This window comes from Ptychodera flava, chromosome 7, assembly GCF_041260155.1.
Source record: "Ptychodera flava strain L36383 chromosome 7, AS_Pfla_20210202, whole genome shotgun sequence".
NCBI classification, from domain to species: Eukaryota; Metazoa; Hemichordata; class Enteropneusta; family Ptychoderidae; genus Ptychodera; species Ptychodera flava.
Genome location: NC_091934.1, coordinates 31,245,452 through 31,258,363, shown reverse-complemented (window position 1 = coordinate 31,258,363; position 12,912 = coordinate 31,245,452). Strand labels below are relative to the sequence as shown.

Here is a 12,912-nt window from a genome sequence, read left to right as displayed (position 1 = left end):
ATATAGTGGTGTCCTGTATTTTCGTATTATTTTTACATACCCGACTCCATCACCACATGTAGAAGACACGGCATCAGAGCTTGCATCTGCTTGTCCAAAATGGACGAAATGGTACGAGAGTGAGAGTGTTGGTTATCTTGGAGAAGTCGTAAACACTACCCAGCTAAGGGATCTTTGTAGCGAGCCAACTGGAATTGAATGCAGGTTGGCCGAAGAACCTCACACACCATACAATGAAACCGGACAGGTCGGTCTGGAATGTAGCTTAGAGCAAGGATTTATGTGTCTGAACAGCCAGCAAGATGGAGATTGTTCCAAATACGCCGTTCGCCTACGCTGTCCAGCACTCTGTGTGTCGGGGTCACCACCGACATCGAAAGGTAATTCCGTCAAGCTATTTGATAATTTCACTGATAAAGCTGATGATCCTTGTATGCACGAAAGTATTTTGGTTGTCTTGAATTTTCGATGATGGGAAACACGTTTAGTGTTCCAATGTTTTCGTTAATCGGTTGTTATTATTTCGGCTTTAATTATGATTAGAAAACCTTTGATAATATCACTATAATTAGATATGATCTGAAAGTCTTCAGTTTCAACATATTGCATTGTCCGTAAGTTGAAATTTTGCCCCAAGTTTGCAAGTTCGTTGAAATTTTTATGGTCATTAATAAATTTCATCATAGATTCATTCAGAAAATTATTAAGTTCACAAAGATATTATTAGTTGAAATGAAAATAATAAATTTCTTTGGCTGCTGATATTCACCAATTTGCATAACAAATGTAATTGCCTTTGGTCAAGTCCTTCAGGCTTTATATGCCAAACTGTGAAAACTCAAAATAAGCAAACTATAAATTAGCTGAAATGAAAACGCAAAATGTTTTTCACTAATGTTACATAACTTACTCATCAATATGATTTTCATTAATATAATTTAGGTTACGTCATTTCAGATTAATGTGTCTTATTATTTGGTACGTTCATTAAGAATGTACATTTTTAATTAACTGACGTATAATTCATTTTTTTTCAGTAAATCAATATTATGGTCTCAATAGCATCCTTCGTAAGTTTTATAAACTTTGCTAAAGTACTTTCAATCTTGTGTCGCTAATTAGAAAAGTTCATTAAAAATGCAAATTAGTAGCTAGCTGAAGTAAAAATGCCAGATGACTTTCAATTATGTTATATCGAAGTATAGGAAAGTTCATTAAATATGCAAATTACTATTCACCGGATCTCAAAATAGTAAATGATTGTCAGTTATGAATATTATCACAGTATTCTCAACATATATGGCACATTCGTCATTTTTTGGTCTGGTCAATCCAGATATATGTCCTTCATTAAGAAAGTTCATCCAATATGTTAGTTAGTTGTTTACTTTTCGTGTCATCATTTTATATGATTCCGAGATATCCTACAGTGATCAACATTTGTATCAAATCCAATATGTTAGTTAGTTGTTTACTTTTCGTGTCATCATTTTATATGATTCCGAGATATCCTACAGTGATCAACATTTGTATCAAATCGCATCAAGTTTTGCGCAGTCGTTATCAATGTATATCTATTTTTCAAATATAAGTAAATACGCATATCAGCATAAAAATATAAATCACACCCACAAAAAAAAGATCTGTTCTTGCCATTCAAAAACAGACTATGAAGCAGATTTCATTTCAATCCTGTCAGCAGTTATTGAGAAAAAACAAACAGACAGACAGGCAGGCAGACAGACAGACAGACAGGACAGACAGAACACGTGAACACGTGAGCTAAATACTGCACATCGATAGTGTAATATCATTTCTTTCTTCTAGGTGTACTTTGGATGCCCTTTACCTTAGTAGTGGTGGCGGTCTCCTTCGTGATTGGCTATATCTACGGTGCTTGATGAACAAGATCGTAAGGATGGCTTTAAAATACACTATAAACAAAAAGAGGTTGATACTTCCATAGTTATCTGTTTTGACGTAGATTACTACTCTATAGTTTATATCAATAGATGCTTTTCAAATCGTTCCTATCAAATGTCTGACGATTTTATTATAGGGTTCTAGCATAACTAGAGAAATTTCAAGTATCATATATATATATATATATATATATATATATATATATATATATATATATAATATATATAATATATATATATATATATATATATGTGTGTGTGTGTGTGTGTGTGTGGTGTGTGTGTAAGTGTAACCCGGTTACGATTGTACGTCATGTGATTAGATCTGCTGCATGTTGTTTGATTGTGATGACACATCAATGGAATTTCATTGATAGCGTCTTCACCCACAATGCATTGCAATGCTCTACTGATTTTCACTGCTTGAAGACAGTACTTTGGTGTGGATGTACGTTTAGGAATTATTATCCGTTTTACTACCAAGAAAAAATTCAAGACAACGTGGTTGGTCTTTTACATGACTGTGCTTACAGGTATGTGTATTTGAATACTTTGGTATTGAAAGCAATGGACTTTTAAAAGTCTCAGAGTGTGAGACACACCCCTCAAGTTGAAACGTGGAAGGACCATGTGTTTTCCCAATTAACGTGGAAAAGTTTCTAAGTTGCTATTCTGTAGTTAGTGTTATTCCAGTAGTGATTTAGAAAGTAGTGAAGTTTTATTTAACATGTTGAAATTTGGGTTTCTGATTCTGAACTAGATTTTCTGTGATTTTTAGTTCTTTGTTTCAATGGGATTTTTGTACAGTGTATTTGCTATCATGTTGACTTAGTCTCATCCTGAATGTGAGTATGATAACAGAAGGAAACGCTTACATAATTGCCATTGGTCTTTTACATGACTGTGCTTACAGAGGAGATCCAGTTAATGAATTACTGGTAGACTGTGTGTGTTCCTATTGTATGGCCTGAGTGAAGAGCCAAGGAGTGCCTGGAATTGTTCGAGTCAATCATCAACTCGATTATTGCTACCAGGGTTGGAATAACAAATCCCCAGGGAGGATCGTCTGGAAGGACTCTGTGTGTGTAACGTAGTTTCCTATTGGATAGACTGTCATCGTCATAGCAACAGGACGGACATTGACCTACAACTCAAGAAGAAACCATTGTACAACTATCGGACATTAGCTAAGTGAATGAACCTAGACAACAGCCATTTTAGAATTATCTGGAACTTTATTATGGGGGATGAACTTTAGATTTTGCCTTGGGTCGGGTTTAATTGACTGGCTAAATTTAAGGTCAGTTTAATTACCCGATTACAAAATTTGGAGGTGTCCGGGATGTAGTATTGGATTGAATGATTTATTTATCGTACAGTTAATGTTGCAGTAGTGTTTTAACTGTTAGGTGTATAGATTATAAAAGACCAACCCCGTTGATATTAGTATTGCATTGCATCGTTTGTTTTGTTTTTTTGTTGACGAAAACTGGATGAGCTTTAGAGAAAAGCAGTTGAAGTATATGATAAGAATGGTATTGATCTTAGACATGGATTAGTTTTCTGGGTTTCCCATGCAACTATTAATGATGTGAGTGATCTATTGCAGTTTATTACCAGAGAATATAAAGATGCTGACTTAACAGAAATATTAAGATGTGAAGGGGAATAGGTGTGATTTGCCACTCAGCCACAAAGAGGAAATGGGCTGATTCATGGCATATGAAAAGAGTTGAGCCGACACTAGGTTGGGATGTTTGCTCCTGTTGCCTCGTTTCTTTAAAATGCTAAGGTTCCCCCATTCGGTCAACGTTAGAGAGGAGGTTTCCCTGCATATGGCCGGCAGCGATGGAGCATCTTACCGCTGGATGAGGGAGGCCCCGGAATCTATAAAGGAGGATTTGGGTGATTGGCGGACGGCAATCAAGACTCCGCCACCATTGACCCCAGCACAATTGGCTGGATTGGACAGCTACGATGACGTAAAGGACAGAGAACCAGCAGAATATGTTTCATTGCCTTCCCCTCCCAGGAATAGTATGCCTTACCAGCCGAGAGAAAGACCCCCAAGCAGATCACCACCGCCACGCCAAGCTGGTCCTGATGCTGCTTGGATGGATATGATGGAGAAACTTGTGACTAATCTGCAACCAAGGACTAATGAGTCTGGGTGGTATTGTAAACTGAAAGTTTTCTCGGTAGGCTGCCAGTACCAGTAAATGAAGACGACTATGAAAGTTGGGCAGATCAAGCAGAGCAAATGATCAAAGAGTGGAATGTATCAGATGCAGAAAAGAAGAAACGTATTGCTGAAAGCTTAACCGGACCTGCTATAAATACTATTAGGTCATTGACCCCAGCACCCAATTTGACAGTACGTGATTACCTTGATGCCCTTGAGGGTTTGTATGGCACAAGACTTACCCCTGCCGAGTCTTTGAAGGCATTTCAGTCGTGTTATCAGAAAGCAGAATGGTCACACTCTCAGTATTTGCAGGAATTACAGACCCTCTGGCGACGAGCAATACGACAAGGCAGTGTCAAAGAGTATGAGGCCGATTACCTTTGCCTCAAACAGTTCACCGATGGAGTGCTGTACAATGAAAGCCACTTGTCATCGTTGCAACTCGACACGAAGCTCAACCACCCGCCAGGTTATGTCGAGTTAATGCTGATGGTAAGGAAGGAGGAAGCACGTCAAGAAGAGAAAGCTAAGAAAAGAGCCAATGAGGGGCCAACGCCGAGTGCCAGTACAAATTACACTGCTATCTGTGATAGTTTTGAAGCAACCGCAACATCGGCACCAGTAGCAAAGTAATCATTGGATAAGTTTGATATACAGCAAGTAGTGCAGCAGGTAATGGATCAGATGATGAAGGGAAATGACAACCAGCCACCCACACAGCTAGCCTCGAGTAACACCTGGTCGACGCCAACTAGTCAACAACGACCACATCAGCAAAATCGCAGGAGGAGAGAGCAGAACCAGTCCCAAGTATCGACATCAGCCTCCACCCCAACACCAGAAACGTCGACATCAGCGACGGAGTCATTGAGTTCTAACACAGCGGGAACTGATATGTTCAAGAATTTGACCTTTTGCTTTAATTGTGGCTTGGACGGACATACGGAGAAGAAATGTCTCAGAAAGAATAACCCAGACCTACAGCTGGTCAAGCAGAAGTTCGCATGAGCATTTTTTGAGTCGAAGGGAAACTACCGGTGACACCCACAGTAGAGGGGCCCATGGATGTCCAAGAAGAGTGTAGCCCTAGTAATACACATGAAGAAAGGAACGATAAAATTGACAACATTGCACAAGTTAACAAACATTCCGTAGCCAACAAACCACTACCCGAAGGGCTGGTAGGTGATAGTATGACTACAGAAGTGTTCGTCGATGGAATCAGTTGCCAGTGTTTACTTGACAATGGTTCCAAGGTCACCCTCATTTCGCACTTGTTTTATGACCGACACCTGTCTCACTGCCACCTCAAGCCAATTGAAGACTTGGTAGTACGTGGTGCAGGTGATCAAGTGGTTCCGTACTATGGGTATATCACAGTATCTATTCGGTTCCCTAAGGAAGTAGCTGGAGTGGAGGAGACTTGTGAAACACTTGCTTTAGTTACCCCAGACCGTGACCAAAGTGGCGACGTACCAGTGATTTACTGTACCAACACTAGTATATTTCGTAATATGGCCCATCGATGTAAAGAAATAGCGGGAAAGCATTACCTGAAGAAATTACCGATGTCAGCCCTCATCACTGAAGCATACAAGAGGGTAGATGCTTTTGACAAGAGTGGCCATGATGGACGGATCAGCCCTGTTAGGCGAGCAGGGAGGAGACCCGTTACTATACCGAGTGGAAAAACAATGCCATTGACATGTATAGGAAGAGGAATTGGATTGCCAGAAACTACCGTGTTGGTGGAAACCCCATCCCAGCACCACACCCCAGGAGGATTGATAATAAAGAGCAGTGTCACCACCCTCCTGCCAGGGAGTACCCAACGAGTGAAAGTCTTTGTGCATAATGATACCAGACATAACATCACCATCATGCCAAGACGTGTTGTTGCGGACTTAGTCTTATGAGAATGGGTGCGGCCCATACAACCAAGTGAACTCATGCCTGAACCAGAACAAAAGGGCTCTGAGGGGAATACTGAGTGACAACACAGGACAGTGCTGACAAAAAGGAAAATGAAGCGGACTTCATTGTTGACTTTGATGACTCCCGCTTAGTTATGAGGACAAGGTCAGAATCAATGAGAAGCTAAAGCAACGACGGCATGTGTTTTTGCAACACAATAGGGATGTAGGACATACGTCGGCCATTGAACATCGCATTCCCCTGAGTGACCTGACCCCTTTTTGTGAGAGGTCACAAAGAATTGCACCAGCGGACTTTTATGATACAAAGCGCCACATCCAGGAATTGTTAGATGCCGGTATAATCAAGGAGTCAAAGAGCCCATATGCTTCGCCTATTGTGCTTGTGAGAAAAAAATTGGAGGCGATACGTATGTGCGTGGACTATCGAACTCTAAATACAAGGACAATACCCGATCAGTATACGGTACCAAAGATACAGTAAGCACTCGATTGCCTAAACGGGTGTACATGGTTTCATGTGCTGGATTTGAAGTCGGGTTATTATCAGATTCCCATGGCGGAGGAAGACAAGGAGAAGACAGCTTTTATTGTCCTCTTGGGTTCTAACAGTTTGAACGGATGCCCCAGGGAATCACAGGAGCACCAGCCACTTTTCAGAGACTGATGGAGAAATGTATGAGTGATATGCACCTGATAGAACTATTGATATACTTGGATGACTTGATCATATTTGGCAGATCAGTTGACGAAAGCAGAAGACAGGCTAATAAAAGCGCTGGACGATTAGCTGAGTATGGTTTGAAATTATCTTCTGAGAAATGTCAGCTGTTTCTGAGGACAGTCACCTATGTTGGACATAAAGTTGTTGAAAATGGCGTGAGCCCTGACCCCAGCAAGATAGAAGCTTTGAAGAATTGGCCCACCCAAAGAATATAAAGAGCTAAAGACATTTCTTGAATTTACAGGATGCTATCGACGCTTTGTTGAGAATTCTGCCCAAGTTGTCAAGCCAATGAACGACCTGACTGCTGGGTATATCCCTCCGAAGTTGCGAAAGAGGCTAGAGAAGTACAAGGACAATGATTGCGTACCATTCAGAAGTGCTACAGAACCATTCGGCGATATATGGACGTTAGAGTGTCAAAAAGCCATGGATAAGATCATCGAACTACTGACAAGCGCTCCAGTATTAGCATTTGCAAACCTATTCCGACCATTTATACTGCATACAGATGCCAGTCTGGATGGCCTGGGTGGAGTACTATACCAAGAACATGATGGCCTGCTTAAACCAATCACTTTTGCCAGTCAAAGACTGACAAAAAGTGAACAGAGATATCCAGTGCATAAGTTAGAATTCCTTGCCTTGAAGTGGTGTGTCACAAGCAAGTTCAGGACTATCTGTATGGGACAAAGTTCAAAGTTGTAACTGAAAACAACCCGCTGACTTACGTCCTTACCACAGCAAAGTTAGATGCTACGGACACAGGTGGTTAGCTGCCCTGGCAGCGTATGATTTCACACTACAGTATAGAAATGGCAGAGCAAACATCGACGCTGATGCCTTGTCTCGCCGTCCAAATGCCGACATGCCATATGACCAAGAATCACTAGATATGGAAGAAAAGATAAGACGACTTAGAGAACGTGTTCTAGGAGTTAATAAACAATCAGATGAAATTATGACCAGAGAAATGATAGGTGCCATTATCATGAGCCATGGAATCACAAGACCCACTACAGCCAATGTATGTCAGCATTGTGTTCTGTCCTGCACATGTACCACCGAAGTTGAAAATAACCAGCGCCGCAGTAAGATTGAATCACCCGCACTTGCTGAAAAGTGGCCATCTCAGCAGCTGCATTGCCAAACCGTATTACCAGCTACAATACTATGGTGAAAATCCCCCTGGAACCCCTGTCTCCATGGTAGCAAAAGAGAAGGATTTGTTTGCCTTGCAAAGAAACGATGAAGTGTTGAATGAAGTGATAGGCTACATTGAAAACGAGAAGAAGAAAGTAGACTTGAAATCACTTCCTGATGAAGACAAGATATTGCTCAGACAAAGAAACAGATTGTTTTATGGCACAGAGTATTGTTCCGCAAGACTAGAGATAACCATGGAAGGGAGACTAATCATCTGGTATTACCGACCAAGTATGGGCACAGCCATGGAAGCCTTGCACGATGACATGGGTCACATGGGAGTCGACCGAACTTTCGATCTCCTCAGAGCAAGATTCTACTGGCCAAGAATGAGGGCAGATGTGGAAAGAAAGTGCCAGACTTGTAGTAGGTGCGTACAGAGAAAACAGTTGCATGCCGCGCTGCTCCAATGATTAACATCTTCTCCAGCTGCCCAATGGAATTAGTCTGCATCGATTTTCTGACCATAGAACAGGGCAGAAATAACACACAGAATGTACTAGTGGTAACTGATCATTATACTAGATATGCTCAGGCGTACTCGACTAAAGATCAAGAAGCAAAGACAATGGCGAAAATTCTGTGGGAGAAGTTCTTTGTGCATTATGGACTACCGGCCCGTATCCATAGCGACCAGGGACGCAGCTTTGAGAACAGACTCATAAGAGAATTATTGAAAGTGGCGGTATACGCAAATCCCAAACAACCCCATATCATTCCAGAGGGATCCGCAGCCAGAGAGGTTTAACCCCGTACGTTGCTGAACATGCTAGGAACATTAAACACCAAGGAAAAGCAGCACTGGAGTCAGCATATCAGTCTTCTGGTGCATGCTTACAATTGTACCAAGAATGATGGCACTCAGTTCTCACCGTATTACCCATGTTTGGAAGAGAAGCCAGACTACCCATTGATCTCTGTTTTGGTGTTAGCCCAGACGAATACACCAAACTCAATTACTTGCAGTACGTCGAAGACCTGAAAAGCAGACTGAAAGGAGCCTATGAATTAGCTGAAAATGAAGCAAAGAAGAAAGCACTCGCCAACAAGAGACGCTATGACAGCAAGGTGCATGGTAGTGATCTGCTTGTGGGAGACAGTAGTACTAATACACAGTGTTGGGTTGATAGGCAAACACAAAGTGGCCGATTGCTGGAAACCTGATGTGCATGTTGTTGAGAAGAGATTCGACAACAACTTGCGCATGTATGTGGTAAAACCAGAAACTGGAGATGGGGTAGAACGGACACTACATAGGAACATGCTACTTCCTATTGGCTATTTGTCTGCCTCAGAACCAGAAGAGGTTGAAACTGAAGAAAGAAGACCAGTTACTAGACAGTCCGCCAGACAACAGACTGATAAGAAAGAGGACACAGACACTGATTCAGATATGGAGGAATTGTTTGCCAACCCGCCAATCCCCAAAGCATCACCCATAGTAACCGATGACAATGATATCAGCACCATAGAAACAGCAGCCGACTCTATTGATACACCAGATGTGCCTGATGAAAGAGAAACACGTCAGAGTGAAGTGGAAATTATGCCACAACCACCCAAAGAAGGACGACCAAAACGACAGAATGCTGGAAGACCTGCTGATAAATTGACCTATGACCGAATGGGGGTACAAGCAAATTGTAAATTGCTAAGCCTGTTAAGTCCTACCACTCATTTAATACCTATACAAGGTACAGAGATGTTTCTTGTTTGCAAAGATGTGAATTATGATTAGAGTGACTGACTGTTAAAAACAATAACAGTTGGTTGCATTGACAATGACCTTTGCCTTTTAAGTTTTTAATGTTTTAACTTGAGTTGCATTATATCAATTACCAAAGTAACTTACACCCGGAGTGTGTAAGCATCTGAGGGGAATGTGTAACCCCGGTTACGATTGTAAGTCATGTGATTAGGTCTGCTGCGTGTTGTTTGAGTGTGATGACACATGTGTGGAATTTCATTGATAGCGTCTTCACCCACAATGCATTGCAATGCTCTACTGATTTTCACTGCTTGAAGACAGTACTTTGGTGTGGATGTATGTTTAGGAATTATTATCCGTTTTACTACCTAAAAAAAATTCCAAGACAACGTGGTTGGTCTTTTACATGACTGTGCTTACAGGTATGTGTATTTGAATACTTTGGTATTGAAAGCAATGGACTTTTAAAAGTCTCAGAGTGTGAGACACACCCCTCAAGTTGAAACGTGGAAGGACCATGTGTTTTCCCAATTAACGTGGAAAAGTTTCTAAGTTGCTATTCTGTAGTTAGTGTTATTCCAGTAGTAATTTAGAAAGTAGTGAAGTTTTATTTAACATGTTGAAATTTGGGTTTTCTGATTTTGAAGGAAATTTTCTGTGATTTTAGTTCTTTGTTTCAATGGGATTTTGTACAGTGTATTTGCTATCATGTGACTTAATCTCATCCTGAATGAGATTTGTAAACAGAAGGAAACGCTTACATAACTGCCATTGTCTTTTACATGACTGAGCTTACAGAGAAGATGCAGTTAATGAATTACTGGTAGACTGTGTGTGTTCCTATTGTGTGGCCTGAGTGAAGAGCAAAGGAGTGCCTGGAATTGTTCGAGTGAATCATCAACTCGATTATTGCTACCAGGGTTGGAATAACAAATCCCCAGGGAGGATCGTCTGGAAGGAGTCTGTGTGTGTAACGTAGTTTACTATTTGATAGACTGTCATCGTCATAGCAACAGGACGGACATTGACCTACAACTCAAGAAGAAACCATTGTACAACTATCGGACACTAGCTAAGTGAATGAACATAGACAACAGCCATTTTAGGATTATCTTTACTTTATTATGGTGGATGAACTTTAGATTTTGCGACTGGAAATTATTTTCCAGTACTACTGCTATTAGTTTTAATTATTGTAGATCAGTGTTTTCCTCTTTATTATTATTATCATTAGTAGTAGAGATTTTAGCTGTAGTGAAATAAACCTTAATATAAACTGCAACGCAAATTGTATGATAATCATTCCTGGTTTGTTGATTGTGTTATATGAACTTCGGTCGGGTTAAATTGACTGGCTAAATTTAAGGTCAGTTTAATTACCCGGTAATATATATATATATATATATATATATATATATATATATATATATATATATATATAATATATATATATATATTATATTATATATATATATATATATATTATCCCCGCAAATGCTGTCAATGCTGGACAAGGCCCCATATAACCAGCCAGCTACAACACCGACAAAATTAAGGAATACCCAACTCATGTCTTTGTTGGTGAAATGGGCCACCAAATGGGTGACCATTTAATGAAAAACTGTAACCGTAAAATGCATCAAACAGGCCACTAATTGATGACACAAAAACATAGTGCAAAACGTGTGACCTTACAATAACTAACCTACTTATATGTATGATAAAGTTGTAAAGGTGAGATACATCAATTGGGCCTCAAAATTGGTGACCATCAAACTGACACACAAACAAATTTCCTTACAATGAGTAACATGCTCATAACTGTGAAATACAAATAGTTGGCCACAAAATGGGTGACCAATTAACAGTCTAACAAACAATTCACCTACATAGGTAACTCATTAATCTTTCCCTAATCTTGTGGGGCCCAAACACAAATCCATACATGGTAAAATGTGGTGGAAAGGGGAGGAGGAGGGCGTTGTTAAAGTTCAGATGAGGTCCAGCTGCCGAAATAGTTGTGCGCATTCTTTGATAATGGTTCGTCGATTATACACAAAAGGGTGGCCGCAACGTTGATTTCTGTACGTACTAGCAAAAACGGAGGCTTACGGACTCCTAAACCACTAAACTTTCCAGGGTAAAAACTACTCAACATTTAATATAAGCATACAAAGAAATATTTAGTACATTTTAATAAATGTGTGGATTCATTTTGCGGAAAAAAAAGTTGTGTACATTCGTCCCTCCGTTTTGCAGCCTCAATTTTTTGGGCGACACACCCCAGTTTTATGGACCCTCCGGTTTCAAATTAAAAGTTCCGGTCCTAAAATTTTTCCAAATTGTAGATAATTAATTGACACAATGACATTTTCTTGCCCGAAAAAAACTTCGCATGCCCAGGTATGTTTTTATGCTCCTAAAGTCGATGGTGTGTCCCTTAACGACAGTTTAGTACGACTGTTTTGCGTATCGATCGAGTAGCCCCCACGAAATACAGATTTATTATAGAATCCGCTGTAAAATAAATGCAGTTGTTGAGTAATAGGCTGTTCAGAAGGTTTTGGCTGTGTAAATATCAATAAACGTCCCAAACGGCAGCAATACCACTCCGTTGTTGTGCCAAGTAGTAAGATGACCTTTTGGGTCACCGCTAAAGGTCATTGTCCCCAATAATGCAACTGAAATCTGATATAGAATGCCAACCCAAAGTCCTAGAAAATCATTTTAAAAAGTACCATACGCCTTTTACTGACTTCTCACAACATCATGGAGTACAAAAAGGGAGATTTGGTATCGCACGATGCCGAGAGACTAGCTGGGTTTGATGTGTAAATACGTCCTCCCGGGAAAGCAGCACGTTTGCGAAAATAATTTACATAACAATAGCAAGTTCACGGCGCGAAATCTAAATTAGGTATGACGGCGTCACTAGCAACAACATTACACACGAAATCAAATAGAAAGGTTACGGCGCGAAATCTAAACTAAGCATGACGGCGTCACTAGCAACAAGAGTTATCACGAAATCAAATTTTGAAATCATTTACCAAGAAGGAGCCATAGTCAGTGCATCGCCAAATCTGACAATGGAAAAGATATGCTCTTTATCACCACTTACACGGTCTCAATTCAAAGATTTGTGTAGTGGGGAGCGTTGTCGGGTCTTTGGCAGACATGCCTTATTTGCTGCCGTGAAAGAGGGCCAACTGTAATGCAGAACTCACTATGTA

At 40.4% G+C, this 12,912-nt stretch overlaps 1 protein-coding gene across 1 annotated transcript in view; it reads left to right on the top strand.

Moving 5' to 3' along the window:
• LOC139136442 (mucin-5AC-like) overlaps positions 1–1,773 on the top strand; it is a 37,120-nt gene extending 35,347 nt beyond the window's left edge. The window contains exons 2-3 of the mRNA XM_070704167.1: positions 63–380; positions 1,667–1,773. Of these exons, the coding sequence (XP_070560268.1) occupies positions 63–380; positions 1,667–1,773 (425 nt within the window). The remainder of the gene's footprint in view (positions 1–62; positions 381–1,666) is intronic.
• Positions 1,774–12,912: the final 11,139 nt, after the last annotated feature.